Source organism: Oryx dammah, unplaced genomic scaffold (assembly GCF_014754425.2).
Source record: "Oryx dammah isolate SB20612 unplaced genomic scaffold, SCBI_Odam_1.1 HiC_scaffold_25, whole genome shotgun sequence".
In the NCBI taxonomy this organism is placed as follows: Eukaryota; Metazoa; Chordata; class Mammalia; order Artiodactyla; family Bovidae; genus Oryx; species Oryx dammah.
In genome coordinates this window covers 46,230,117-46,255,615 of record NW_024070209.1, presented here as the reverse complement: position 1 = coordinate 46,255,615, position 25,499 = coordinate 46,230,117, and the positions used below count along the sequence as shown (strand labels likewise).

Here is a 25,499-nt window from a genome sequence, read left to right as displayed (position 1 = left end):
AGGGCTTCTCTGGTGGCTCAGGTGGTAAAAAAAATCCACCTGCAATGCAGGAGACACGGGTTTGATCCCTGGGTCAGGAAGATCCCCTGGAGGAGGGCATAGCTACCCACTTCATTATTTTTGCCTGGAGAATCCCACGAACAGAGGAGCCCCGAGGGCTACAGTCCATGGGGTCACAAAGAGTCAGACATGACTGAGTGACTAATACTACTACTACTGATGAGACAGAGACCCCCTTAGGCCCAGGACTTTGTGGATTGTCTCTAAGCCACCCGGAAGTCTTGCTCTTCCCTCTTCCCAAGTGAGTCTGCTTCCCCACTCTGGCCTGGGTGATGGGTCGACAAGCCCCCTGAAAGCTTTCTCCCTGCTGGGGGATGCCTGTCAGGTGACCAGGACAGCTGCCGGCTGAGCATTGACTCCCAGAGCAGCAGCAGCGGGCCCCGCAAACACCTCCGCACGGACACCTTCAGCCAGCACCATCTCGAGTCGCTCGAATGCCCCTTTGATCGGCAGCACTACCCGGAGGCCTACACCTCCCCCAGCCACACCAAAGGCGAGCAGGTGAGGGGCCAGCTGGGCACGGGAGGTGAGCAGACAGGTGGGAGGGTGTGAGGAGGGCAGAGCAAGACATGGTCTCTGAAAGCTCCCTAATCAACTGGCAATTCTAAAAGCATCTAGAAGTTGCTTGATGGGCCCAGGGCACGTGCTTCCAGCAGCTCCAAGGCCGTCATGGGCATTATTTCACCAGACACTAGCAGCATCTTCCCGCTCATCCTTCCAGTCCCCTGCCTTCCCTCACCTGTAGCCTCTGAGCTTAGAGCAATGCAACCAACCGTGCCATCCCCCTGCCACAGTGTCTCCCCCAGATAGCAAGGTCAGGTCCTACAGCAATAAAGTCGCAGCTCCGGCCTTTACAGCGTGACCTCCACCGACACCTCCAGCCCCGCCTCGAGCCACTCATGCCTCCCCACCCCTGTGCCTGCCATGCTCACGCTCCTCTCATTCACACCTCTCTGCCCTGGCACACGGTGTGCCCGCTTCGCTGAATGCCTTCCTCCCACTTCTCTGCCTGGAAAAGTACTGCTCGGGTAGTATGACTCAGCTTAAGCCTCACCTGGTCCATGAATTCTTCCCTGCCCCTCAGACACGCTTCATTTTCACTCTCCCAGACTTCTACATGTCCGGGGTGGGAGGGGCCACTCCCCAGAACTCATGGGGTAACGTCACTGCCTAGCGGACAGAGATGTCAAGATACAGCACATTTCTTGAGCACAGGGCAGCATCTCAAGGCATCTTTTTTACCTCCAGCATCTCCCATTGTGCCTCTCTAACAGATGCTTAATAAAAGTAGACTGAGTAAATGCACAGAGAAGGCACTGGCGCCCCACTCCAGTACTCTTGCCTGGCAAATCCCATGGACGGAGGAGCCTGGTAGGCTGCAGTCCATAGGGTCGCTAGGAGTCAGACATGACTGAGCGACTTCACTTTCACTTTTCACTTTCATGCATTGGAGAAGGAAATGGCAACCCATTCCAGTGTTCTTGCCTGGAGAATCCCAGGGACGGGGGAGCCTGGTGGGCTGCCGTCTCTGGGGTCGCACAGAGTCAGACACGATTGAAGTGACTCAGCAGTAGCAGCAGCAGAGTAAATGCAATGAGAAATGCAGCCCGAGAGATGCAAGCTACAAGCAAAGTTTTATTCCCAGTGTTCAGGACAGGTGAAATGGCTTATCAGAGGCTGGCTTCTATGAAAAACTGGCAGAGATGTCCAAAGTGTCTCCAGGAGCCAAAAAATGACTCCGCACCTCTGTTAATTATCTTCTGTCAACACCACAGTCTCAGTGTCTTCCCTATCCCCCAACCCAACACCATCAATCAGCTGAGGATTTTCTCTAGAGCAGAGTCTGCTCACCCCTCTCAGCTCAAGGTGTCATCTGAGCCAGCAGTGAGGCAAGCCCGTGTAGCTTTAAGATCTGAGCAGGACAATGGTGACGATGCCAGTCACCGGCTGAACCACTGCCAGTGACCGGCTGGGTGGCTGGGCCCTTGCCAACAACGCAGCTGGGCAGGCAATCTGCGTCAGCGATTTTATCAGCCTCGGCTGTGGCAACCAGGAGAGCTTCAGAGAAGGCTGGCTGTCAGCAGACCTGGGGAGAGGGCAGGGCGATCAGCCACGAGTCAGCACATGGCTCCCCAGGCCGGGGTTGACTGGGCAGGAGGGGAATGGGGCCACAGCGGTAGGTCTGCCAGGAACCTGCTGTGAGACATGGACCCCACACAACTCAGTGTCCTGGTAGAGAAACCTTGCTGCTGAGACCCACTGGGTTGTGCAGAACCATTCCTGAGCTCCCCTACCCCTCTGAGGGACCTTGCTTGATTATAAGGAGTCCCAAGACCCTACTCCAAACTGGCATACATACATAGAGGATCATGCAAATGGAGAGTCTTGAGCCAGAGGGCCCACAGGGCCCATTCAGTCCAGTCTTTCCATTTGCCTGGAGAGGACTAGGGCCAAGGAGGGTGGAGAGGGCTGACAGGAGTGAAAGTTTGTAGAGCTCAGACCTACAGGCCCTGGTTTCATTCAGACTGGTCCACTGTCACCTGTTTTAAATATGGTGCTCCTATGGGAGTTCTTATTTGAAGACTGGAAAAAGAGAACTTAAAAACCACACAACTACTCTACCCCTTCATCCTACAGTTGAGGAGATGGAGGTTCAGTCATGTCCATTACTGATTCAGTGCCTCGCTCAGCCAATCACTCCCTCCCTCATTCATTCCCCTGCTCGATGTGGAAGGACAGGGAGGACCCAGCCTGTGCCTGGGGCTCCTTGCCTTTCCCACAGCTGCCATTGCTGCCAAAGGAACACCCCAGTGTCCTTTTGCTGGGCAGGGAAAGGGCCTCTGGTCTGGGAAGCTGAGAGAGAAGCACAGGTCCTCACACTTGACCTCAGGATGGGGCAAAAGCACGGCCATCTTTTCTGTAAAATCAACAAAGGGCAAAGCATTCAACATAAGCATTTCTGTGGGCTCATTTCTGATGCTATTTTACTACCAGGCACAGTTAGGAGTCTGCAAAGCTCTTGTTCCTCTATTTCACAAGTGCATCAAGGAACAGATCAACACAATGTGAATATTATGATGACAGAGCCTCAAGAACTGGGCAGCTTGTGACCCTTCACATAACTCTAAAGTAGCTATTTATTGAACATGTTTGTTACGAAGCATTTTGTGCTAGGTGTTTAATGTAGGTATATAAAATCTCCTTTAATCCTTGCATCGGCCTTGTAAAGAAGATCTATTATCCCTGTTACCCAGGGGAGAAAACCAAGGCTCAGAGAGATCAAGGAGACTAAAGCTGCTAAAGCTGGTGATTGCAGAACAAGAGTTCAAACTTGTCCAAGTCCTGAGGAATTGTGCCCTCTGCACCCCAATTCAAGTCCTACCCCAATAAGAAATCCAGTCATCCTTGATATGTTTAAGGCATTTAGGGTAACATTACTGAAATGTCTGATTTATAGGTTTGTTTTTCACTGAATTGTTAGATTTTGGAGAGCTATAGGATTTTGAGGTGGGGCTTCCCTTGTGGCTCAGCTGGTAAAGAATCTGCCTGCAATGCGGGAGACCTGGGTTCGATCCCTGAGTTGGGAAGATCCCTTGGAGAAGGGAGCAGCGACTACCCACTCCAATACTCTGGCCTGAAGGGTCATAAAGAGTCAGACACAACTGAGCGACTTTCACCTCCCTGTTGGCTCAGATGGCAAAGAATCTGTCTGCAATACAGGAGACTTGGTTCAATCCCTGGGTCGGGAAGAGCCCCTGGAGAAGGAAAGGGCAACCAACTCCAGTATTCTTGCCTGGAGAATTCCATGCTCAGAGAGCCTGGTGAGCTACAGTCCATAGGGTCGCAGAGTGTTGGACATGACTGAATAACTAGCACCACCAGGATTTTGAGGAGGTATTTTATATCAGATCAACATGTCCACAAAACATTTTAAACTTTTCTTACACTTTCTAGAAATCAGGCATTTTGTTCAATTTCATGAAACCAGGCTCTAAGTAACTCTACCCTACCTAGAAGCAGGAAGCTCCCTCAGAAGGTGTAGAACCAGAGTGCCATTTAGTCAGTAATTGCTGCTACAGGATAATGGTGCCCTTGTCGTCTCTAGAGTTGACTGCAACTTCCATAAATGCCTGGCATGCAACCAGAAACTGCTGTGGCTCCTTGGAGAACCCAGCTCAAATCGTTGAAAGTGATTGCCTTTAAAGAGCTGTTATATAACCATGGAGCACAAGCCTTGATTTCAGTTTTTGCACACCGGTTCACAGAGCACATTGGTGTCATGTGTGATCTGCATGTGGGGAGCAGAGTTGTGTGCTATTTCATGGCCTGATGGGAGGGTATCATGATGAGGGCTGATGTACCCTTGCCTTTAATTGAACAAGTTCTTCTTGGAAGAAGCATTGGAGGAGATGGCCCACTCATGTCAGGGGAGGCTCAGTGATGTCTAAAATGAGGTTCACAAAGAAAACCCCCCGGGGTACTTGATAAAGAATTTTTAAACAAAAGTAACCATAAATATCATCTTCAAGCTGAATGTGCACATTTATATTTGCTTGGATATGGAGAGAGAGGGAAGAAGTCTACCTATTTTGCTTAGGTGTCAGCTCTGTTTTTTTACTGAAGGAGAGAGCACAGGGGTCAGGATCAGATTTAGATTCCACTTCATGCTCACCTAGGACACTCACCTCTCTGGTCTTCAGGCTCTCAGCATCTCAGACATAATATTGCTTGCCTACATCACAGGGCTGTTGGGAGAAATGTATCAGGGTAACATAGGCAACGTCTAATGCCTGCTCTCTTTACATGTAAGATGTTATGATGTTATCTACCGCAGAGCAGTGGTTGAGAACATAGGTCCTGGAGTCAGAGGAGGGGAGTGTGACTTCTGTGGGAGTGTGAGAAGTGTCTTGACCAGCTCTGTGCCTCCATTTCCCGTCTGGAGTATATTTTAATGAAAGGAGGAAAGCACAGTCCACGTGCTAACTGCCCCAGCCCTGCATCTTGCCCTCCGTGGGCCCAGACAGGGTGAGGAAACCCGGAAGGAGCCCAGCATCCAGCCAGGGTGTGGTCCTTGAAAGGACCCACTCTCTTCTGTGCCTGGCGCTGTTGCCACCAGCCAGCCTTGAATTCCAGAGCTGCCAGAGGGCAAGTTCTGCCCCTAGAACTGGGAGAAAAACAGAAGGGCTGTGAGTCAGAGAATAAGAACTGATTAAACAGACTAAGTGGAGTTAAGACTGAGCGACTGAGCGGGAAGAGGGGATAGAGGAAGCGGGTATTTTCTAGGGGGAGCCGGCTGGCGGGGGTGGGGGGTCTTTAAAAGGAGGGCCTGCCGCCCACAGCCTCTGTGCGCTCACTTCTTCTTGTTCCCCAGGGTCTTTACCCGCTGCCCTTGCTCAACAGCGCCCTGGACGACGGGAAGGCCACCCTGACCCCCTCCAATACACCCTTGGGGCGCAACCTCTCGACTCATCAGACCTACCCCGTGGTGGCAGGTACGATGCCCAGAATATCCTGGGCCATGCGGGGGCCGGCTGGCGGGCAGAGCTGGCTGGTGGAGAGGAGGAAGGTGTTAGGGCCCTGGGCCTGGAGAGGAGAGGGGGACTTTGCTGGCCGGTCAACAGGTGGGTCGAGAGGATCTCGCCTTCAGTCCTCGGCCCTTTCTCCGCCTGCCCCCCAGCGCGGGGCACACGCAACCTGCGTCTACACTCACAGAGGCACAGCAGGGAGGCAGAAGTGCCCTCTCACCTCCTCCCCCCACCTGAGTGACACCGCGTAGCCCCGCCCACTCCCCACGCCCCGCCTCAGGGAGGAGCCCGCCCGCGCCTCGCCGCCCCGCCCCTCCCGCATCTCATGGCTTGGTTTGTGCATGTTCCCGCCCCATCATCTCACACCCCTCTCTCCTTGTTGTCTCCCTCCCTCCGGCAGATCCTCATTCACCCTTCGCCATAAAGCAGGAAACCCCCGAGGTGTCCAGTTCTAGCTCCACCCCTTCCTCTTTATCTAGCTCCGCCTTTTTGGATCTGCAGCAAGTCGGCTCCGGGGTCCCAGCCGGTGCCTCGGTCCCGCCCTTCAATGCCTTTCCCCATGCTGCCTCCGTGTACGGGCAGTTCACGGGCCAGGCCCTCCTCTCAGGTACGACAGGGAGGTCCCGGGCCGTACAGCCATCGCGGGGGGCGGGAGGGGGAGTCCTCACGGCCGGCCGCCAGTTCCCTACTTCGGGTCTAGCCCCTACTTCCCCCGAGTCCTCTCCACCATCATCCTCTTCCCTCATTCCTCCGGCCACTTTTGGAGGCGCCAAGATGCTGTCCTGTATGCCTGCAGAGTCAGGCCGTGGGAGGGGCAGGCACTCTGGGGGTTCTTGGAAGTGGGGGTGCCTGGTGGATTTTCAAAACCTTGCCCCAAAGCCCCATGAAAGTGCCAGAACCCTAAGACCAGGAGCCAGACTCAGTAAAGCCCCAAACCCTTGGTCTGGGTAAAAAAAAATGCAAAAGAAGAGAAAAAGAAAACTCTGGAGAGAGAAAGGCATTGGCTTTGGGGGCCAAATTCTGGATCAAATTTCTAAGGATGGAGGGTCAGTCCCAATTGGGTCCCCATAGTGTAACTCTTGTGTCCCTAGCTTAAGTGTCTCTCTTGGAGGACACTCAGGCAGAGTGACTCACCAACCCAAGAGATAGGAAAACAGGGACTTTTCATCAAGACCCTCATCCAACTCAAGGCTGGAAGTACCTTAGGGACATTTAGTTCAAATCTCTCCTTACACTGATGGGCAACAGGCCCAGGGAGAAAGACCTGGCCAAAATCCCTGAATAGGAACAGGGTGACATGTCAGCCTGCGTGCGCCCTGTGGATCAGATCCCAGCAGAGCTGAGTCTGCCTGGCAGAAGGACACTGGCCCGTCCAGGCAAAGTCTGAGCAGTGGCTGAAAAAGTCAGAGGTGTTTGGCTAGGCAGGGAGAAGGCCAGAGGTGGAGTGAGGGAGGGAACAGAGGCCCATAACAGTCTTCAGATATTTGAAAGGCGGCCACAGAGATGAGACTATTTCAGAAGTGGGTCCAAGGCATTGAACCAGGACCCAGGGAAGAAACCAGGAGTGGGCCAGCCCTTCTGGACCAGTGGTTTTCAAGCTTGCCAGGCCTCACAACACTCTCTTGAAATGAAAAGTTTGACAGAAGCCAGGTATCCAGACCAGACAAATGAAGAGCTGCTCTGTCTGAAGTAGGGGCTCTGCCCAGGGAAAGCCCTTGCACTTGAAAATCACTGCATCATAAGAACCAGACCTCTGTCCACCCAGAGGGAACTCAAGGTCATCTTATTCAAGTCCACTGACCCTTCCTTATAACTGTCTCTACATTTTATGTCTGTCTGGCACCTAGGACATTTTTTCCCCCCTCTGTGCATCCCCGTGTCTAATGAAGGAGGACCTCTTAGAGGAGGTGGGCACAGAGGTAGAGGGTTCATAAAGGAAGCCCAGCGTGTGGGCAAAGAGGCAGTGAGGAAGGATCTGAAGCAAGGAGGAAAGTGTTGACTCAGTGCAGAATTTCAAAAGAGGGTGAAGTCAGCGGAGATGGGTCATTTGTTTTGACCAAAGTGATTAAAGAAGAAAAGGCTGTGAGCTGAGTGAAGTGATGTCAGCCAGAGAAAATGGGACAGGGTTAGGAGGGGAGAGTCGGAGAGACTTAAATTCAATGTGTGTGGGGGGCGGGGCCCAGTCACTGGGCACCACTGCCTGCCTGTGTATCTGGTGGGCGATGGCCAGGAGGGCCGAAAAGAGGCAGGTAAGGGATGATGGTGTGGGTGAAGCATGTGGTGTCAGGGAGCAGTTCTTCACTTTCGGGGAATTGTGAAGAGGCTGGGCAGGATCAGCCAGAGAGGAGCAAGAAGGACCCAGGGCAGTGGGAAGCAGATATGTCAGAGCACAGACCTGGGCATTGGTGTGAAGTGTGGTTGAAACAGCCCAGTGCAGAGTCCCTACCCTCAACCCCCTCCTCTACTTTCTCCCCTCCCTTAAGGGCTTCAGGCACCTCCAGACAACATGCGATCAAATCAGGGATCATGCTTCCAACTTCTACGAGCTCTTAGTTTAACAGACATGTCCTGTGTCTGTTGTCCATGCAGGACTGGGAGGTCATCCCTGCATGGGGCAAAGCAGCAGGCAGCAGACACACAGTGGTCATTCAGGTGGGGGGCCCCCAGAGACAGACCCTGCTGAGGCTGATGTGCAGGGTGTGATCCCCGTGAAGGCTGTGGAGCCCAGCCTGAGGGTGGAAGAGGCAGCACAGAGGCAGAGGCTCTGGGAAGAGCAAGCAGGGCCCAGGCTTGGAGAGGCTTGGTCTAGATGGTTACTAAGAGCAGGAGGCAAGTCAAGGCCACAGTCCACAGAACTGGGCCTGCCCTGTGACTCAGCACAGGGGTTCAGGATGGCTAGTGTCCATGCTGAGCCCAGGTGGTTGCCTGGAGCTCCTGAAAGACTGTCCCCTTGCAACCTCCAAACAAGATTGGACCTAAATGCCTACCACGTGGCTGAGCCAGAGTGAGCAGACTGGGGAGATGGGGTAGGAAGAAACCAGATTAGGAAGGGAATAATTTGAGACTTCTTGAAGATCCAGTGATTAGGACTCCACGATTTCACTGCTGTGGGCCCAGGTTCAATCCCTGGTCAGGAAACTAAGACCCCATAAGCCATGGGCACCATGGCCAAAAAAAAAAGGATATCAAGAGTCTGGGGGCTGGAAACCTAGGCAAGGGAGCAAGAGATTGATTTGGAAGAATAAAAAGAAAGCCAAGACCAAATTAATGCAAGGTAATGATGCTGCAGACAGGGGAGAGGATGAAGGACTAGGTAAATTTTCATTCCATAATCATCACCTATCTGAACGCCCTCCCCAGCTCTCCTCCTCTGAGTAGCTACCTATGGACTGGACCCTGCCTATCGCCTCCCACCAGGTCTTTGCCTGCCTCAGAGTCACCACTAGATCAAGTTCTCCCCAGCCCAGCCTCTGCTAATGCAATGTTCAGGATGTTTTTTTCTGGGTCTCAGCTTCTCCCTAATCAGCCAAGAAAGAAAAAAAATCTCAGGGTTTGGGAGGCAGGAGGATTGCCCCTAAAAGCTCCTCCCAGGTGCCCCTGTCTAGCGTCCCAGCACACTGACCGAGAGCAATATTGATGCTGTCCTTGTCCTGTCTGTTCCCCGGCTGACTCCAGCTCAGCTGTTGAGGAAGCCGACTTTGGCTTTATCATCAAAGAGTCCGTTACCCGCCTCCATCCTTCTGTGCAAAATTATATTTAATCCTGCCAAAGAGATTTCTGGATTGCCATAAATTCTCCTTGCTATCAGAGCAAGATAAGGAGTTGAAAAGAGGTCACATAGAGGGCGGACATCAAAGGAGCCAATAAATGGTCTGAAATCACCTCTACCCTCAGAATTCCCCCAAGTCCTGGTTTTCTGATGCTGGCCTCTGCCGATACGTAGGATATTTACCAGCATTTCTGTGGTGCTAGTGTTTTCTTGCAGAACCTGACTTCCTTTAATATGCAGCTTTGTCTACATCAGCTTCTTTTCATATGTATACATATATATATATAAAATTTATTTTACTTTGTGTGGCTGTGCAGGATCTTTGTTACTGTGCTACAGTAGTGTGTTACCACTTTATTTCTCTAGTGGGGAGAGAAATAGTTGGATGTGAGGAGAAATAGTTGGTCCCACTCTAGTTGGATGTGCGGGCTTCTCCTTGCGGTGGCTTCTCTTGTTGTGGAGCTGTAGGCACACAGGCTTCAGCAGCTGCAGCTTGCTCGCCCTAGAACATAGGCTCAGTAGTTGTGGTGCACATGCTTAGTTGCTCCAACGTATGTGGAATCTTCCCAGACCAGGGATTGAACCCATGTCCCCTGTATTGGCAGGTCAATTCGTATCCACTGGAGTACCAGGGAAGTCCTACATCCGCTTCTTAAAAATAGAACTATTTTGAAAATATATTTGAGTGCAGAAGAGATGGAATTACAAACCAAAGATAAGCTTATGGTGAAGAGCCTTAAAAGTCAATTAAGTCCAGAAAATAGGCTGTGAAGGCGTGCCTCCACCTTATGGTTTCTGTAGTTTCATTCCTAAGAAGGTTGTAAAGTTCCTGGCTTTGGGGAAAGAAACCGAATATTTAAGGAATTGAAGCAGAGTCCTGGAGCTTCTCAGGTAGCACTAGTGGTAAAGAATCTGCCTGCAATGCAGGAGACACAGGTTCAAACACTGGGTTGGAAAGATCTCCTGGAGAAGGGAATGGCAACCCTCTCCAGGATTCTTGCCTGGGAAATCCCATGGACAGAGGAGCCTGGTGGGCTACAGTCCATGGGGTCCCAAAGAGTCAGGCATGACTGAGCCACTAACACTTTCACTCTTTTCTGGGGACTAACAGAAAAGTTGAGGGTGAAGGGAGTCCTGAAGACAATCTCAGCCGGCTTTTCAAGGGGGCCAAGTTTCAGGGGAGGAAGCCTCCAGGAGTTGATGCTCCAGCATCTGACTCAGATACCTCTGTCCCACTGGGAGAAAATTAGGTGACTGAGAAGAAATGAAGATTAAAAACCGCACAATACAAGGGAGTAAAGCTGATGAAATTCAATTTCCAAGACATGCTGGGGCTAGTTCTCGTGGGATGGGACTGAGGGGGCAACTGTGACTAAATTAAATCGTGGCCTAAGGAGAACTTGTGTCCTGGTGCTCTGTCCCCCTGAGCTGTAGAGCTTAGGCAGCAGCAGGACCTGGTGATGGGAAAGGACAAGGTGAGAGTAACGTGAGAAGGGGAGATGTGGGAGCACAGCGGCCCCCAGAGAGCACCTAGGCCAATAATAGCTGATAGGTGGTCTGAGAGCCAATACTTAGCCCAACCCAAGTCATAGCAGACATAGACGCAGCCTCAGAATCCTTCTCGACAGTGCAACAGGAAGCCCCCTCCCAATCAATCAAGTATTGATTTAGGTGAACCCAGTGTACAATCTCTCATCTAACTGAGCTCTTCATAAGAGAGATGAGAAGATGCAGGCCAGGGACATTAAATACTGTCCTCCCTGGCCATAATCTAGACCTAGATGTCTGTCTGTCCATCTCTCGGAAGTAGGGAGGGAATAGGAAAGGGAAAAGGCTTCAGGCCTGAATTAGCCATCGCCCTCTTCCATCACTCTCCTACTCACATCACATCGACCCTCTGTCCTGGATCTGCCCACAGGGACTTCCTGCCACTCCTTGCCTCTCATGGGCTCTAGTACCAGGGGCTTCATCCAAGGGTCGAAGGGGCTGAGTCTGAGAGCTGATCGTACTGCAGTCTTTTTTAAAGAAAGATCCAATTATCTACCTGTGTCCCCCTCTCCTGCTCATTATACTGAAGTTCCTCTTCTCTCACCTATGTTGCCAAGCCCTCGTTTGTTCAGGCCTGTGCAAGTGAACTGAATGCATCTGTCAAATTCCAGCGGGTCCCTCTCTGGTCCAGCACCAACCACTGCCAGACAGCATGCTCAAAACAAATTAGGAATTTACGGGGTGGTGTTCATTTTTACCAAAACATTCACACAGCTTTGAACCATGAACACCGATAGCTCTTTCCAATAGGATTTATTCTGTAAGGTTTCCCTTGGCAGGTAATAACTCATAGAATGTGTCCATTGCATGAATCAGTGTGCTCCTGTGGCATGAAACTTTTGACTCTGAATGATGCTGATAACATGATGGTAATAGTAATAAGGTGTGTGTGGCTACTCTCATTTATTTATTTATTTTTTCCCCCATTTTACATGTGAAGAAGCTGAGGCTTGGGGCATGTAGGTGGCTGGTCTAAGGGCACTTGGAAAATGAGTTGTAGAAGCAGAATGAGGACCGAAGTCCTCTGATTTCTGGACCCTTCCCCCTAGAGGAAGGGTGGAAGTCCAGGAGGCCTGGTCTTGTCTGTTGAGCCCCCCAGCCTTGGCTCCAGTACCCCTCCCAGTCTGTCCTTCCTTGACTTAGCGCCTAGCCTTGCTTACTGCTGTATTTACATTCTTGCTTACTACTGTATCCCCAAGTGCTTCTTAAAGTGCCCAGGATATCAGGATTAATCAATATTTGTCAAATGAATGAATTGTCTTCAAGGAATCTCTAGAAATAGAGGTAAGGAGGCAGTTACTGCTGTATTGACAACTTACAGGGTTCCATGAGAGGTACCTTCTCTTCCACTGTTGCTAGGCACCCCCTAGGGTCTGACACAAGACGGACCCCAGGGGTGGGGGTGGGGGGCTGATGGAGGGAAAGTTGGGCAAACAGTGCCGTGGTGGGGTGGACTTGGCAACCTGGTTGACGGAGGCTCACAGGGAATCCATGTAGGTCCTAGGAGAAAAGGCAGCCCCCAGTGTGGAAAGAGGTAAAGGCATTTTGATAAAATGGTGATAATCTAATCCAGTAGTTCTCATTCAGACGTGATTTTGCTACCCTGGGGTCATGTGACGATATCTGGAGACATTCCGGGTTGTTGCACTGGGTGGGAACTTACTGGCATCTAGAGGGTAGACCCCAGGGATGCTGTCCAACATCCTGTAATGCACGAGACAGCCTCCCCCCACCTCCACCCCCCGTCACGGAGAATTATCTGGCCCCAAGTGTCAACGGGGATGAGGTTGGAAAACCTCCTATCTATCTCATAAACATCACCAAGAACTCAGACAACCAGATGATTTGATCATCAAATGGGGTGTTTTGAGAGGGAAGAGAGTGAAATGTGCATTCTTTGTATATATGCTGGGACAGTATTCATATCTAGGCAGATTGGGATGTCTTTTAACCTGGTCAAGAATCCTTGGATGAGGGAGGATCTTGTGGGCCTTCCAGACATGGGGCCATGAAAGAAGGGACACGGGTCGGGGAGGATTGTGGTTGTTGGCACGTGGTGTGGATGGAGAGAAATCACCAGGTTAAATGGGGTCTCCAGAATGGGAAGGCTTGACTACCTGAAGGAGAGGAGAGGCAGAGCCAGAACATCAGAACTTCACAGAGCAGCCCCCGTGTCACCAAGGCCAGAATATTTCCCGCAAATTATAGATAAACAAAGAGAGGGATACTTGTCTGTTTTGCTGAAAAGAGTTCTTTTCAGGAATGGCATGGATAGATGTCAGTGGTTCACAGGCTTGTGTAAACACTGCTTGTCAGCCCACATCTCCTTTCCAGGTCAGGAATAGCAACATGTTTCATGTCCCTTGCAGCTCTGATATGTTATATCCACCCGCAAGGCCAGGTTGAGGAGCAGAAACCGCATTCTGGCTCAGAGGCAAAGAGTGCGGTGATTGATTAACAATGTCTGCCACAGGTCCAGAAAAGGACGGTGATCGGCCAACCAGCCACCCCTTTGCCACCCCTTCACAGGGCCTTGACCTTGGTTCTCCTGGGAGCTGGGGCTGAAAGGGTGGCCAGTGGCCAGTGGCCTGTAATGTGTTTATTTCGGCCCACTGTGCTGGCTGCTATGCGAATGCCACAGGGGACCACAAAGACCTAGAAGACATAGCCCCCAGCCTCTCTCCAATACCATGATGATGACTAAGATTCTTGTAAATAAAATCATTGGAGGAGAGGGAATAATAGAGGCCTATAATAGCCAGGCCTCCCCTACATGGTGGAGCCCGTGGCCTGGTGAGGGTCCACTGAGTAGAGAGGAGCTTGGGCTCAGAGAAGGAGAGGGGAGGGAGGAAGTAAGCCCAGAGAATGGCTGGGGAGAGAGTGGGAATGACAGAAGGCAGGCTTGCAGAGCCTCCGCGGAGCAAGACAGTAAGTACAGGAGCCCACAGTGGCCCGCCTGATAATGCTTTGCTGTATTTTTTCAGGGCGAGAGATGGTGGGCCCCACACTGCCTGGATACCCACCCCACATCCCCACCAGTGGACAGGGCAGCTATGCCTCTTCTGCCATCGCAGGCATGGTGGCAGGTAAGGGGTGGGGCTGGGCAGGAGGGGAAACATTGTAAAGAGGAAGTGGTGGCCACAGGTGGAGCAAGAGGGTACAAGAGGTAGGGTGTGCCCCAGGCATAGACTTTCTGAAGGACACTGAAGGATGGACCAAGGGATGTAGCTTCTTGTTAACACCTGGAGAAAAGACCCCAGTACAGTCCTGGTCCCTTAACTCTCCCTCCAGCTCAGCCCGCTTCTTCCCAGAGGCTCCCTATTTCCCATCATGATGCAAAGGGAGAGACTGAGACAGACTAACATTCAAATCAGAGCTCTGCTATTTGTTCCAGTGATTCAGTAAGCCTTCATAGAGAGTCATCTGGGAGCCATTAGAACAATGGAGGTAAACCCAAGCCCAGCTCTTAAGCACCCTGTGGTCTCCCAGTTATTTACCTCTGATGAATCCTGGTTTACCCTTTCTGAAAAATATGAGTGTGAATGGTGTTGGTGATGATGGCGATGAAGATGATTGAAATATCCTTCACGTCTCACATTCATTCAACCCTGCACAGTCAGGACCCATGGCTTAAGTATTCCAAAGGTACTAGAGTGTGAGATGAGCAAGGACTTTGTCTCCATCATCACTTGGACAGTCCTGGAATCCTCCCCAACAGTCCTGGGGGTCTCTTTGTCTGACAGGGTGATCATCACCCGGCAGTGACCTGGGGTATCAAGGTCTGGACAAGTGAGAACAGTGGGAGTTTCTCTGGGTGCCTCTCATACTTTTAGGAACCCTACAGGAAGAACCTCAGAACGGGTAGGGTGGAGCCATACACATAGGGTCCCTGGGGGCTCAGATGGTAAAGAATCTGCCTGCAATGCAGGAGACCTGGGTTCAGTCCCTGCGTGGAGAAGGGAATGGCTACCCACTCCACTGTTCTTGCCTGGAGAATTCCATGGACAGAGGAGCCTAGAGGGCTAGTGCATAGGGTTGCAGAGTCAGACCTGACTGAGCAACTGACACTTTCAGAGCCCTTTGCACTGCCCAGAGAGGTCTGAGGACCTGGAGCTTCTGGAAGAGGCTCTGAATCAGGGCATTTGTGACCCCCCTTCTCCCCACCAGCCTACCTGCCTCTGACTCCAGAGACTCAAGGCCTTCACCCAGGCCTGCTTCCCCTCCCCCACCAGCAGGGGTTATTCTTTACCAGCCACCCACTGTGGGCGCCCTGTGCGAGGCAGGTGGGCTGGGCGCTCCTGGGCAGAGGGAGGGGACGGAGGAGGGAGGGAGGGAAGGAGGCTCTGGGCTCCCTGGGAACCCGCTGAGCTGGCACTTGTTGCTGCCTGGTTACCGTGGCGATGTGCTTAATGCAGCGTTGAAAATACAGAATACTGACTCCTCTCTCCCTCCTGGCCCCAGACTCCCTCCCTCCCTCCCTTCCTCTTCTGGAGCGTGAAATGAGATTGGTCAAGATAAAAAAGGAAAAGATTCGGTTATTTTTTTAAGAGTGTGGATAATGGGGCCTCTCAATCACAATCCCAGGCTCCAGTCAGTGCCCCCATCCCCCTTCCAACCTCTCCACCTTTCCCTGCCGCCTGCTTAGAGGAGGAGGAAGAGACAGAAAGCCCAGGGCTTTTCTCTTAATTATGAATCATTTCCCGGGGGCAGGCCCAGGGCACAGGGTTCCTGGGGCCCAGAGTGTGACCTGTGAGGTAGCTGGGAGGCGCAGGCTCTCATCAAAGTCTCCCAGGTTGGTTGTTTCTCTAAAGACCTCATCCTGAGTGGGTGTTGCAGAAAAAAGAAATAATAATAACACAAGTACACCGTGGACCACAAGTGAATTCCCAGAGGGGGTTTTCCTGGCAAGGTGGATGGGCACCCAGTAAGTCTCATGCAAATCAGTTTTTAGAAAATGCAGTGTTATTTAAACGCATCCCTTGGTTCCTAGTAACTCGGCGGTACAAATGAATTCTCAAGGAATTTTTTTGGTAGAAAACTATTTGTCCATTTCTTACCAGTGGTTACAATCTCCTGACTGATTGAAGGGGGATTTCTTCCATTAAAATCAAACTTTCATTGAGCACCTACTGTGTTCTAGATAGATACAAAATGCTCTCAGCAAGGCATGCCAGTGACAGTCTTCAGTCAGTTGTAGAAGGACAGAAGAGATCATTTGTTTGCATTTTCTGGGTGCCCGGCCATTCGTAGCTATAAGTTTATTTCTCATTGAATCCTCTCCATAAGACTGGAGCATTGATATAATCTTAGGTTTATGTAGATAAGGAATCAAGCTTAGAAAAGCAAAGTGGTGTGCTTGGGGATCATAATCATATCATACTAAGTGGCTGGGTTGTTCAAACACTATTCTTTTGATTTTCAAATCTTGCATTCTTTCTGCTACACCACGCTGCCTCCCATCATATCAGAAGCACAAGAGAGCAACACAGGAGTAAGACCAGGGCACAGATTTCTCTTGTCTATTCATCTTCTGTTTTCCCTTCTAATTGTTGCTGCTGCTCTTCCTGGCCTGTTAATACTGTTAATGGCCCTCTTATCAGTTTTGGAACTGAACAACAACTCCGATAGATGGATACACCCATCTGTCTCTCCAACTTTCCATACATTCATCTTTTCACACATTTTCCCATATATGCATGCATATTCTTATCCATCCTTCCATCATTCTATCATTCAGTCTTCTACTCATCTTTCCTTTATCCATCCTTTCTTCCATCCATCTACCCATTTTTCTATTCATGCATCCATCCATTTACCTATTCACCCATCTTTCCATTCATCCATCCATACTTCAATTCATTCATCCTTTCTTCTATCAGTTCAACCCTCTATTCATCTTTTCTTCACCCATCCTTCCTCCCATCCATCCATTCACCTGTCTTCCATCATCCATCATCGTTTAGTTCATCTATTCAGCCTTCTATCCCTCTATTCATCCTTCCATGCACCTTTTCATACATCTATCCTTTCTTTTATCCATTATCCATACTTCTGTCATCCATCCTTTCAACCGTCCTTGCATCCTTCCATCCATTTACCAGTTTTCACTTAACAAATAGGAGTTGAGATTCTCTGGTATGGGATGCAGTGACCAAGCCAGGTCCATTTGTTTATGGAGCTTACAGCCTAACAGTGGAGAAAAAAGTATAGTAAACAAGTCAACGAATGAAGCAACAAGATAATTTCAGATAGTGATAAGCTCTGGTTCAGACAATAAAATGGGATGATGTAATAAAGAGCTGCAGGGAGAAAAGATAACTACTTTAGATTGGGTGATCAGGAGAGGCCTCTCTGAGAAGGTGTTCAGAGTGGTCAGCCAAGTGATAAACTGGGGCAGACCATCCCCAGCCCAAAAGAACAGCAAGTGCAAAGGTAGGAACTAGTAGTGTAGCATGATTACACATGGGAAGAGTGTGAGTATAACTGAGAACAGCGAGTGAGTGGGAAAAGCACTACAGAGTGAAGAGATATTGGTAGTGGGGGGGGGGAGGAGGGAGGTCAAATTTTAAGCCTACCTGGGTCACTGGGAAATCAGACGGTAGGCAGTCAGAAGAGGACACCTAGAGACCAGGTAGGGGAGGGACAATTGCAGTGGTTGATACCGGGCATGACAGTGGCATGCGCCAGGGAAGCAGCAGGGAAGGAGGAGAAAAGAGACGTTGAGGATGTAATGTATTTTGGTGGTGGAGCTAATAGCACTTACTGGTGAGTTGGCCATAGGGGTTTAATGACAGAGGAAACAAGGATAAGTCCCTGGCTTGAGGTTTGGGAAAAGGCATGGGTGGTGGTAGCAAGTATATATGGGAGATCAGAAGAGGAAATGGTAGAGTATTTGGCATATGGAAGTCAAGGATTCTATTGGGCCATATTAGGATTGAGACACCTCCTAGATAAATAGTTTAATACATCAGTAGGCACATGATGTATATCTATAGTCAGGAAAGACTAGGGCATACATTTCAGCCATTGTGCAGGACTGTTATTTAATGCTTAAGGGATTATGCAAGGTCACCAGAAAGAGGATGTGGATGGAAAATCACAGAAGGCTCACAAACCAAGCTCTGGGGTCCTTCAACATTTAGAGATATAGCAGAGAAGGAACCAACAAGGCAAGAGAGCAGGAAAGGCCAGTGGGTTAGGTGGCAAACCAGGGGAATTGGCACCATGAAACCCAAAGGCAGGGAGGGAGTGATGAACTGAATCAGAGTCAGCCAAGTGACCTTTGGAGTGATCGGGGTAGAGGTTGTAGGGATTTGAAGGAATCAGCGTTGGTCTGACTGGAGGGGGGATGAGGAGGTGAGGGCAGAGACCATGGATCAGAGAAGGGCTGTGAGCTGCAGAGAAATGTGGGCTAAGAAGAGGAATTTTGAAAGAGAAAATAGCAGAGCCTGCTGGCTGGCTAGGGGAATGATGAATTGGAAAGGGAGATGTTGACAAAGAGTGAAGAGAAGGGATAAATTATGAGGGCCCAATCCATGGAAAGGTGAGTGGGGTAGGATGCAGAGCAAAGAGGATAGGTTGGCCTCTCATGAGAGCAAGGACATTTCATCTGCCGTGGATGAAGGTGGGTTGATGGACGTGATCATGAAAGGATGCTGCACCTAGGGGTGTACCACCTCCTCAGCCCAATCCTCTCCTCCACTACTATGTGACCAAAGCACATAGGTACCCTGTAAGTGTGCGTTGGATAAATGAACAAGTGAGCGAGTGAGTGAATGTATGAATAAGCAACACAGTGAGGGGCAAATACGTTGGGTTTTCCACATTTCTTCCTGTCCTTTGGAGCTGGCTGAGGTTGGCATTGGCTGGAGTAGGGTCAAGGCCTGAGAGCATTGCTAAGGTACAATTGGCTTTCTCCAAGGATGCACTGAAAGCAAGAAGGCATGGGGTACACCAGCCGCACACAAAGCAGATCACACTGTGAGTACAGGAAAGGGCACCGGAGGAGGCACCAAAGGCCAGGGTCCTAGCAGGTTCTAAGGGAACATGTGGCCTGGGGCAAATGTCTTTCCCTCTCTGGGTAGCAATTTCTTCATCTGTGAAATGAATGGTTCTGTTCGGTTCGGTTCAGTCACTCAGTCGTGTCCGACTCTTTGCAACCCCATGAATCACAGCGCGCCAGGCCTCCCTGTCCATCACCAACTCCCGGAGTTCACCCAGACTCACGTCCCTCAAGTCAGTGATGCCATCCAGCCATCTCATCCTCTGTCGTCCCCTTCTCCTCCTGCCCCCAATCCCTCCCAGCATCAGAGTCTTTTCCAGTGAGTCACCTCTTTGTATGAGGTGGCCAAAGTACTGAAGTTTCAGCTTTAGCATCATTCCTTCCAAAGAAATCCCAGGGCTGATCTCCTTCAGAAAGGACTGGTTGGATCTCCTTGCAGTCCAAGGGACTCTCAAGAGTCTTCTCCAACACCACAGTTCAAAAGCATCAATTCTTCGGCGCTCAGCCTTCTTCACAGTCCAACTCTCACATCCATACATGACCACTGGAAAAACCATAGCCTTGACTAGACAGACCTTTGTTGGCAAAGTAATGTCTCTGCTTTTCAATATGCTATCTAGGTTGGTCATAACTTTTCTTCCAAGGAGTAAATGTCTTTTAATTTCATGGCTGCAGTCACCATCTGCAGTGATTTTGGAGCCCCCCAAAATGAAGTCTGACACTATTTCCACTGTTTCCCCATCTATTTCCCATGAAGTGATGGGACCAGATGCCATGATCTTCATTTTCTGAATGTTGAGCTTTAAGCCAACTTTTTCACTCTCCACTTTCACTTTCATCAAGAGGCTTTTTAGTTCCTCTTCACCTTCTGCCATAAGGATGGTGTCATCTGCATATCTGAGGTTATTGATTGGATTAGGTCATTAGTTTCTTTCTTTCTCTTTTTAATCCCTTTGCTTTTTTTCCTCCCTCCTTTCTCTTCCATGTATTTGTGTTCACCTGACCTGTGTTAGATTAATCCCTGCCCCTAATGAACTTCTTGTGTTACTGCCTGTCACTAATGCCCTGGACAAGGACCCAGAAGCCTTCCTCTCCTTCAGGCTCTTCCTCCTCGCTTCCATTCCTCCTGTGCAATTGCCTACCTCTCTGGCAGGAAATCAGCACCCACTGACCCCAACTCAGGCTTTAACACTAGTTGGATGATGGATGTGGGGCTCTGGTGAGCTTTATTTTTGTGCCTGCCTAATGGGGAAATCATAAATGCTGACATTCCTTGCCCACTTCTGTTCCAAGAGTGGTGCCATAAGCATTTGATGTATGTTATCGAATTGAATCCTCCCCACAACCCCATGAGATAGGGGCAATAATCTGCCCCGTTTGACAGATGAGGAAACTAAAGGTCAGAGCAGCTCAGTGACTTGTACAAGGTTGCACAACTCGGAAGTGGGGCACAGAGATTTGGCTCCAGGCAGGCCGGCTCCAGAGCCAGGCAGCTTCGAGTCCCACTCCCAGAGTCTGGGAATGAGTTCAGGAGCCAAAGAAGGCACTTGGCTTGTAACAGCAGATGAGATTCTGGAAGGCGGTGTGGACATTCATTGGAGTTCAGGATTGGTGGGAACCTCGCTTTGTGGATGGAACTGTCTCCCAAGTGCATAAACGGATGGTTTAGAATTTCGAGTGAAGACCTCTCAGGTCAACTTCTCCTCTGCCATTTCCCATCTGTGAGATTTGAGGCTAACTCCTTCCTCATGCTGCACTCCAGTTTCCTCTTCTATAAATTGGCGTTATTGATGGGCACCTCTCAGTTGTGAGAATAAAGGGGCATTGAGTGTGGGAAAGTGCTTTGCCAACCTTAAGCTCCGTCTGAGTTCCAGCAGTAATTGCGGTGGTCTGCTTTGTTATTTAAGGGAATTCTCAAGTCATTTCTTTGGTAAGTAATTCTAGTGAGGCCGAGAATCTACTCACAGAAACAGGTGATATGATTTGCTCTGTGTAAGTCGTGTGCTGAGTTTTCTTCAAGTGGCAGGTTTGAGATGGGACAAGAGTCTCTTCAGAGGAAGCCTCAGGACCCACATGCTCTCCAGGCTCCTCCCCTTTTCTGCCTTTCATCCTCTGCACCCATCTCCAACCACACATACACACACACTCTCTCTCTCTCTCTCCCTGCTCCGTAACAAAGCATATTGAAGGAGGCTACAAAGAACCCACCTGCCAACACAGGAGATGTGGGTTGGGAAGATCCCCTGGGGAAAGAAACAGCAACCCACTCCAGTATTCTTGCCTGGAAAATCCTATGGACAGAGAAGCCTGGCAGGCTGCAGTCCATGGGGTTGCAAGAGTCAGACACGACCTAGTGATTAAACAACAGTACAGTTTATACTCCCTTGAGTCCTTCCTTGACCTCTAACCTCTCTCACTCACATTGACCCCTCCTGGAAAGACCTTTCTACAGAAAGTCCAGGCAGCAGCAGAACTGATTAGAACCTGGTACCTGGAGTCACAGCACAGCTTTCAAATTCCACCAAACCCTGCAGCTGTTTGAGCTACAGATCCCTAAGACTGTTTCCTCATCTGGAAAACGGGCATCATAATAACATCTACCTCTTGGGGTCCCTGTGAGAGCTGTTGTGTCAGGGTGGTACCCCTAGTCCCTGATGGAAAAGGCACTGGCCCCCAAAGGAATGCAGATGGAGGGGCCTCCAAAGGGCTCTTGGAGGAGTCTCCTGAGCTCCCACTGTCCCTGCCCTGACTGCACCTGTCCCCCAGGGCTCGCTCTGTATCCAGCCTGCAGACCCTCATCCCCCAGTCCCAGCCCTCAGGCCGTGAATCCACCTCATGGGTCTCTCACCTGTGTGCCTCCCACAGGAAGCGAATACTCTGGCAACGCCTACAGCCACACCCCCTACTCCTCCTACAGCGAGGCCTGGCGCTTCCCCAACTCCAGCTTACTGAGTAAGTTGCCTCTGGGGCCATCGCAGGCCCTCCACTGTTCGGGGCAGGTGGAGGTGCTAGGTTGGACCAAAGTGGTCTGAGAGCTGGGAATCCCCAGTTCGATGGAGGGCCTGGAGAGACAGGTGTTATCCATAATCCGAGCAGGTCAGGGAAGGGCAGGGTACCAAGTTGTCTGGGGGGAGAGGTGGCGGGGAGACTTTTCCCTGTCCTGAGGCCATGTCTGTGAGATCTTTGTTTTGTGTAAGATTCAGGGCTCAGGCTTTGGGAGGGTGGGGGTGGAGGGGACATCTCTGCAGGATGGATAGGCTAAGAAAGTTCCACGGGGAGGGCACGTCTCTATGCCCCTGCACATCTTCGAAGGTGCCTAGGGGAGTGCCAACAACCCTCCTGCTGGGGAGCGTGCTGATTACAAACAGTGCCATCCCGTCACTCTCATTAACCATCTAAGTGGCTCAAAAATACTCATGATTCAGCCCCAAAGCCCTTACACAGAGACCCTCTGTTCCACCATATTCCTGATATTTGGCTTGAGATGTGGGCAGTATGGAGGTCTAGATAATGAACTGGACTGCAGGGCTTCTCATTGGCCCCTCTTCCCCTGGGCCGGGGGGTTGAGAAACCAAGGAAATCAGGAAACCAAGCCCCATAAATGAACGTGAGGGATCCCTCTGGAGTCTCCATGAAGGGGTGACCTGGAGGGTTTGGGAGGAAACGTGAGCCCTGTTGAAGCCGCAGTGCAGTGCAGCCGACCACAAGGGTCTCCATTCCCAAGACCCCCCCCCCCACCTCCTCCTGTTACCTCCTCATGTTCCAGGAATGACTAGGAGGCTGACTGACTTGGGCTCTGTTTGCCATGTGAGTTCAAGCCACCCTTATGTCCAGTTCAGCTCAGAAAGATGAGGGCATAGAGATGTGCCCTCCCCATGGAACTTCCCCTGGCCGTCCATCCTGTGAGTGTGCAGAGCAGCCTGGAGGAGACTCTCAAATCCACGTATCCCTTGAGCAGTCAGCTTTCCATCCCCCCTGGTTCCTAAGATCCTCTGATCTTGTGCCTTTTGGGCAAGGCCAGGGAACACCCCAGTGATCCCCCAGTCAGTACTTGATTCTTCAGGGCTCCAGTTGTAACTTCTGTTGCTTGCCCTCTCTCAATGCAAGGGTGCTGAAGGTCAAAGGAATCGTGGGGAGGGGAGGGGCAAGAAGCCACTGTTCTCCTTCTGGCCAGAAACTCAAAGGTGAGGCCAGAGAAGGAGGAAATAAGGGCCAGAGAGGAGTTAATCTTTGATGATCAGATAGGCCAGAGGGATCAATGATTAACTCACGCTGTCTTAAAGGTTAGCAGAGGCAGGGGGAGGCTACGGTGCAATTTTTTTCTTCTGACCGCCAGTGTTGTTGTTGTTCTTTTTTTTTGAACCTGTCCAGGTTCCCCATATTATTACAGTTCCACATCAAGGCCGAGTGCGCCGCCCACCACCGCCACGGCCTTTGACCATCTGTAGTTGCCATGGGGACAGTGGGAGCGACCGAGCCACGGGAGGACTCAGCCTGGGACAGGCCCCCGAGAGTCACACAAAGGAATCTTTATTTATTACATGAAAAATAACCACAAATCCAGCACTGCGGCTCCCTCCCTATGTGGTTGATTCAGTGAACCATGAGAGACAGGACGATGGTGGAGGAGACGCCACCAGTCCTCCGGGACTCCTTAATGAGGGACAAGAGTCCCAGGGGGACAGACTGTCCCATTCCAAAGAGACAGAATCGGAGGAGAAATGTGGAGAAGAGGGCTGGAGAGGGATGGCCCTTGGGGCCCACAACGGGCTCCGGGGCACACCGAGGCGCCTCTGTGGCTCCATTGTCGACACGCTCTAACGGCCATGGGCTGTGAGCGCTCCTGCCCAGCCTGCAGCCACAGTGGGTGCGAAGGCTCACCCCCACCGCCACCCTGAGAGGCACCGCCTTCTCTACGCAGCTTGCTTGGCTCTTCCTGCTCGTCCCTCCTGGTCACGGGCTCAACCCTGGGTCCAGCCAACCAGGAGCTCCACCCGGTGGTCAAGGTGGTCAGCCGCCTGCCTTCCCCTTACCTGCTGCTGTGAATGTACCAATTCCATCCCAGGGGCTCCCCCGCAGTGGAGAATCCACCCCTCTCCTTGGCAGCCAGACCAGCCCATTACAGCTGGAGACAGACATTCCAAAGCACCCCTCCCACCCCACCCCAGGCTCTGGAGGGTGGAGTGCAGCCCTGCCCAGAGTAGAACAAGGCACGTAACTGGGGACCCCGCCTCCTGCTCCCAACAGCCCTGCCAAACCCACAGCTACCGAGAGACCCTGACACAACCCCACCTACAGTTCCCTTTCTGGGCCCCACAGCTCCCACCCCCGCCCCCACCAGGCCTGACTGTAAATACTGTAAATGAGCCTCAGCTTAAGTCAAACTACCCCTTTCCTCTCAGTATTGTTTCCCTGCCATGTCCGGCTTCTCTCCTTGACGCTTCTTTCTTTTTTAAAAGACAACCCACCATTGCCATATGACTCAATAAACCATTGCTCTTGGTCTCTGGCTTTGGGGTTGACTGGGTAGGAGGCACAGGGTTTTCTCCAGAAAACCTCAGAGCCTAGCAGCCAATGAACTCGTACTGGGGCTGCGTGTTGAAAGGACCACTGCTGTCCGAGAGAACCCTGACTTAGTATTCTGCCCCAGGGAGATATGTTCGACACCAGGCATACCACGTACCCCAAGCTTTGATTGTTCCATCTCTGAGTCAATGAGAGCAGAAAATAAGCAAGTGGCCTGGTGCCCGACCAATTGCAGACTCCCCACAGGTGGTGGCTGCTGTTACTTACAGGAAGCCCAAGAATCAGCCAGGAAGGCTGGTGACAGGTCCAGGAACAGCGCCACATGGGAGCCTGCAGAAACAGCTCTTAGGATCCCTGAGGTGTGAGAGGAGGGAAGAGAGAAGACAGTTATTGGGCTCAGCTGCCTGGGAAAGTGTTGAGAGTGTCAGTCGCTCAGTCATGTCCAACTCTTTGTGACCCCATGGACTGTAGCCTGCCAGGCTCCCCTGTGGTACTCTCCAGGCAAGCATACTGGAGTGGATTGCCATTCCCTTCTCCAGGAGACCTTCCCGACCCAGGGATCGAACCAGGGTCTCCTGCGTTGCAGGGACATTCTTTACTGCCTGAGCCACCAGGAGCTGCATGGGATCCTCACATAAATGAACCTGGGATTTGCTCTATTTTACATATGGAGAAGCTGAGGCTCAGAAAATAAAGAAATAACTTGCCTGAGGCAGGAAGTGGTAGATCAAAACCTCTTACCTTAAGTCCAACACTATGGCTTAGCACCACGGGCACTCATCAGGGATACCAGGGGTTCTAGACCCAAGGGAGATCCAGGGACTACCCCTGAGAGTCTAATATCTTTTGGCTTGGTTCCTAAGTATTGGGTTGGCCAAACTGAATGAACTTTTGGGCCAACCCAATGTTTGGCAATATTGTAGGACATCCCAGGTGACGCTAGTGGTAAAGTGCTTGCCTGCCAATTCAGGAGATGTAAGAGTCTTGAGTTGGATCCCAGGGAAGATCTCCTGGAGAAATTAATGGCAGTCCTCTCCAGTATTCTTGCCTGGAGAACCCCATGGACAGA

General features: G+C 51.0%; 1 protein-coding gene and 1 long non-coding RNA gene across 6 annotated transcripts in view; one reads left to right on the top strand and one right to left on the bottom strand.

The window, feature by feature from the left end:
• The window catches only part of PAX8 (paired box 8), a 65,577-nt gene extending 41,164 nt beyond the window's left edge, over positions 1 to 24,413 (top strand). For 2 of the 5 annotated variants that reach the window (XM_040224245.1, XM_040224244.1), the window contains exons 6-11: positions 386 to 561; positions 5,432 to 5,552; positions 5,986 to 6,192; positions 13,887 to 13,988; positions 21,770 to 21,856; positions 23,276 to 24,413. In XM_040224245.1, the coding sequence (XP_040080179.1) occupies positions 386 to 561; positions 5,432 to 5,552; positions 5,986 to 6,192; positions 13,887 to 13,988; positions 21,770 to 21,856; positions 23,276 to 23,352 (770 nt within the window). In that variant the 3' untranslated portion in view covers positions 23,353 to 24,413. The remainder of the gene's footprint in view (positions 1 to 385; positions 562 to 5,431; positions 5,553 to 5,985; positions 6,193 to 13,886; positions 13,989 to 21,769; positions 21,857 to 23,275) is intronic. The other 3 variants (XM_040224249.1, XM_040224247.1, XM_040224246.1) reach the window with 2 other exon arrangements.
• Positions 4,584 to 5,840, bottom strand: LOC120851470. Its single transcript, XR_005718331.1, has 2 exons — positions 5,540 to 5,840; positions 4,584 to 5,224 (listed from the first exon to the last, which is right to left on the bottom strand). It is a non-coding gene; the product is annotated as an uncharacterized LOC120851470 (long non-coding RNA).
• Positions 24,414 to 25,499: the final 1,086 nt, after the last annotated feature.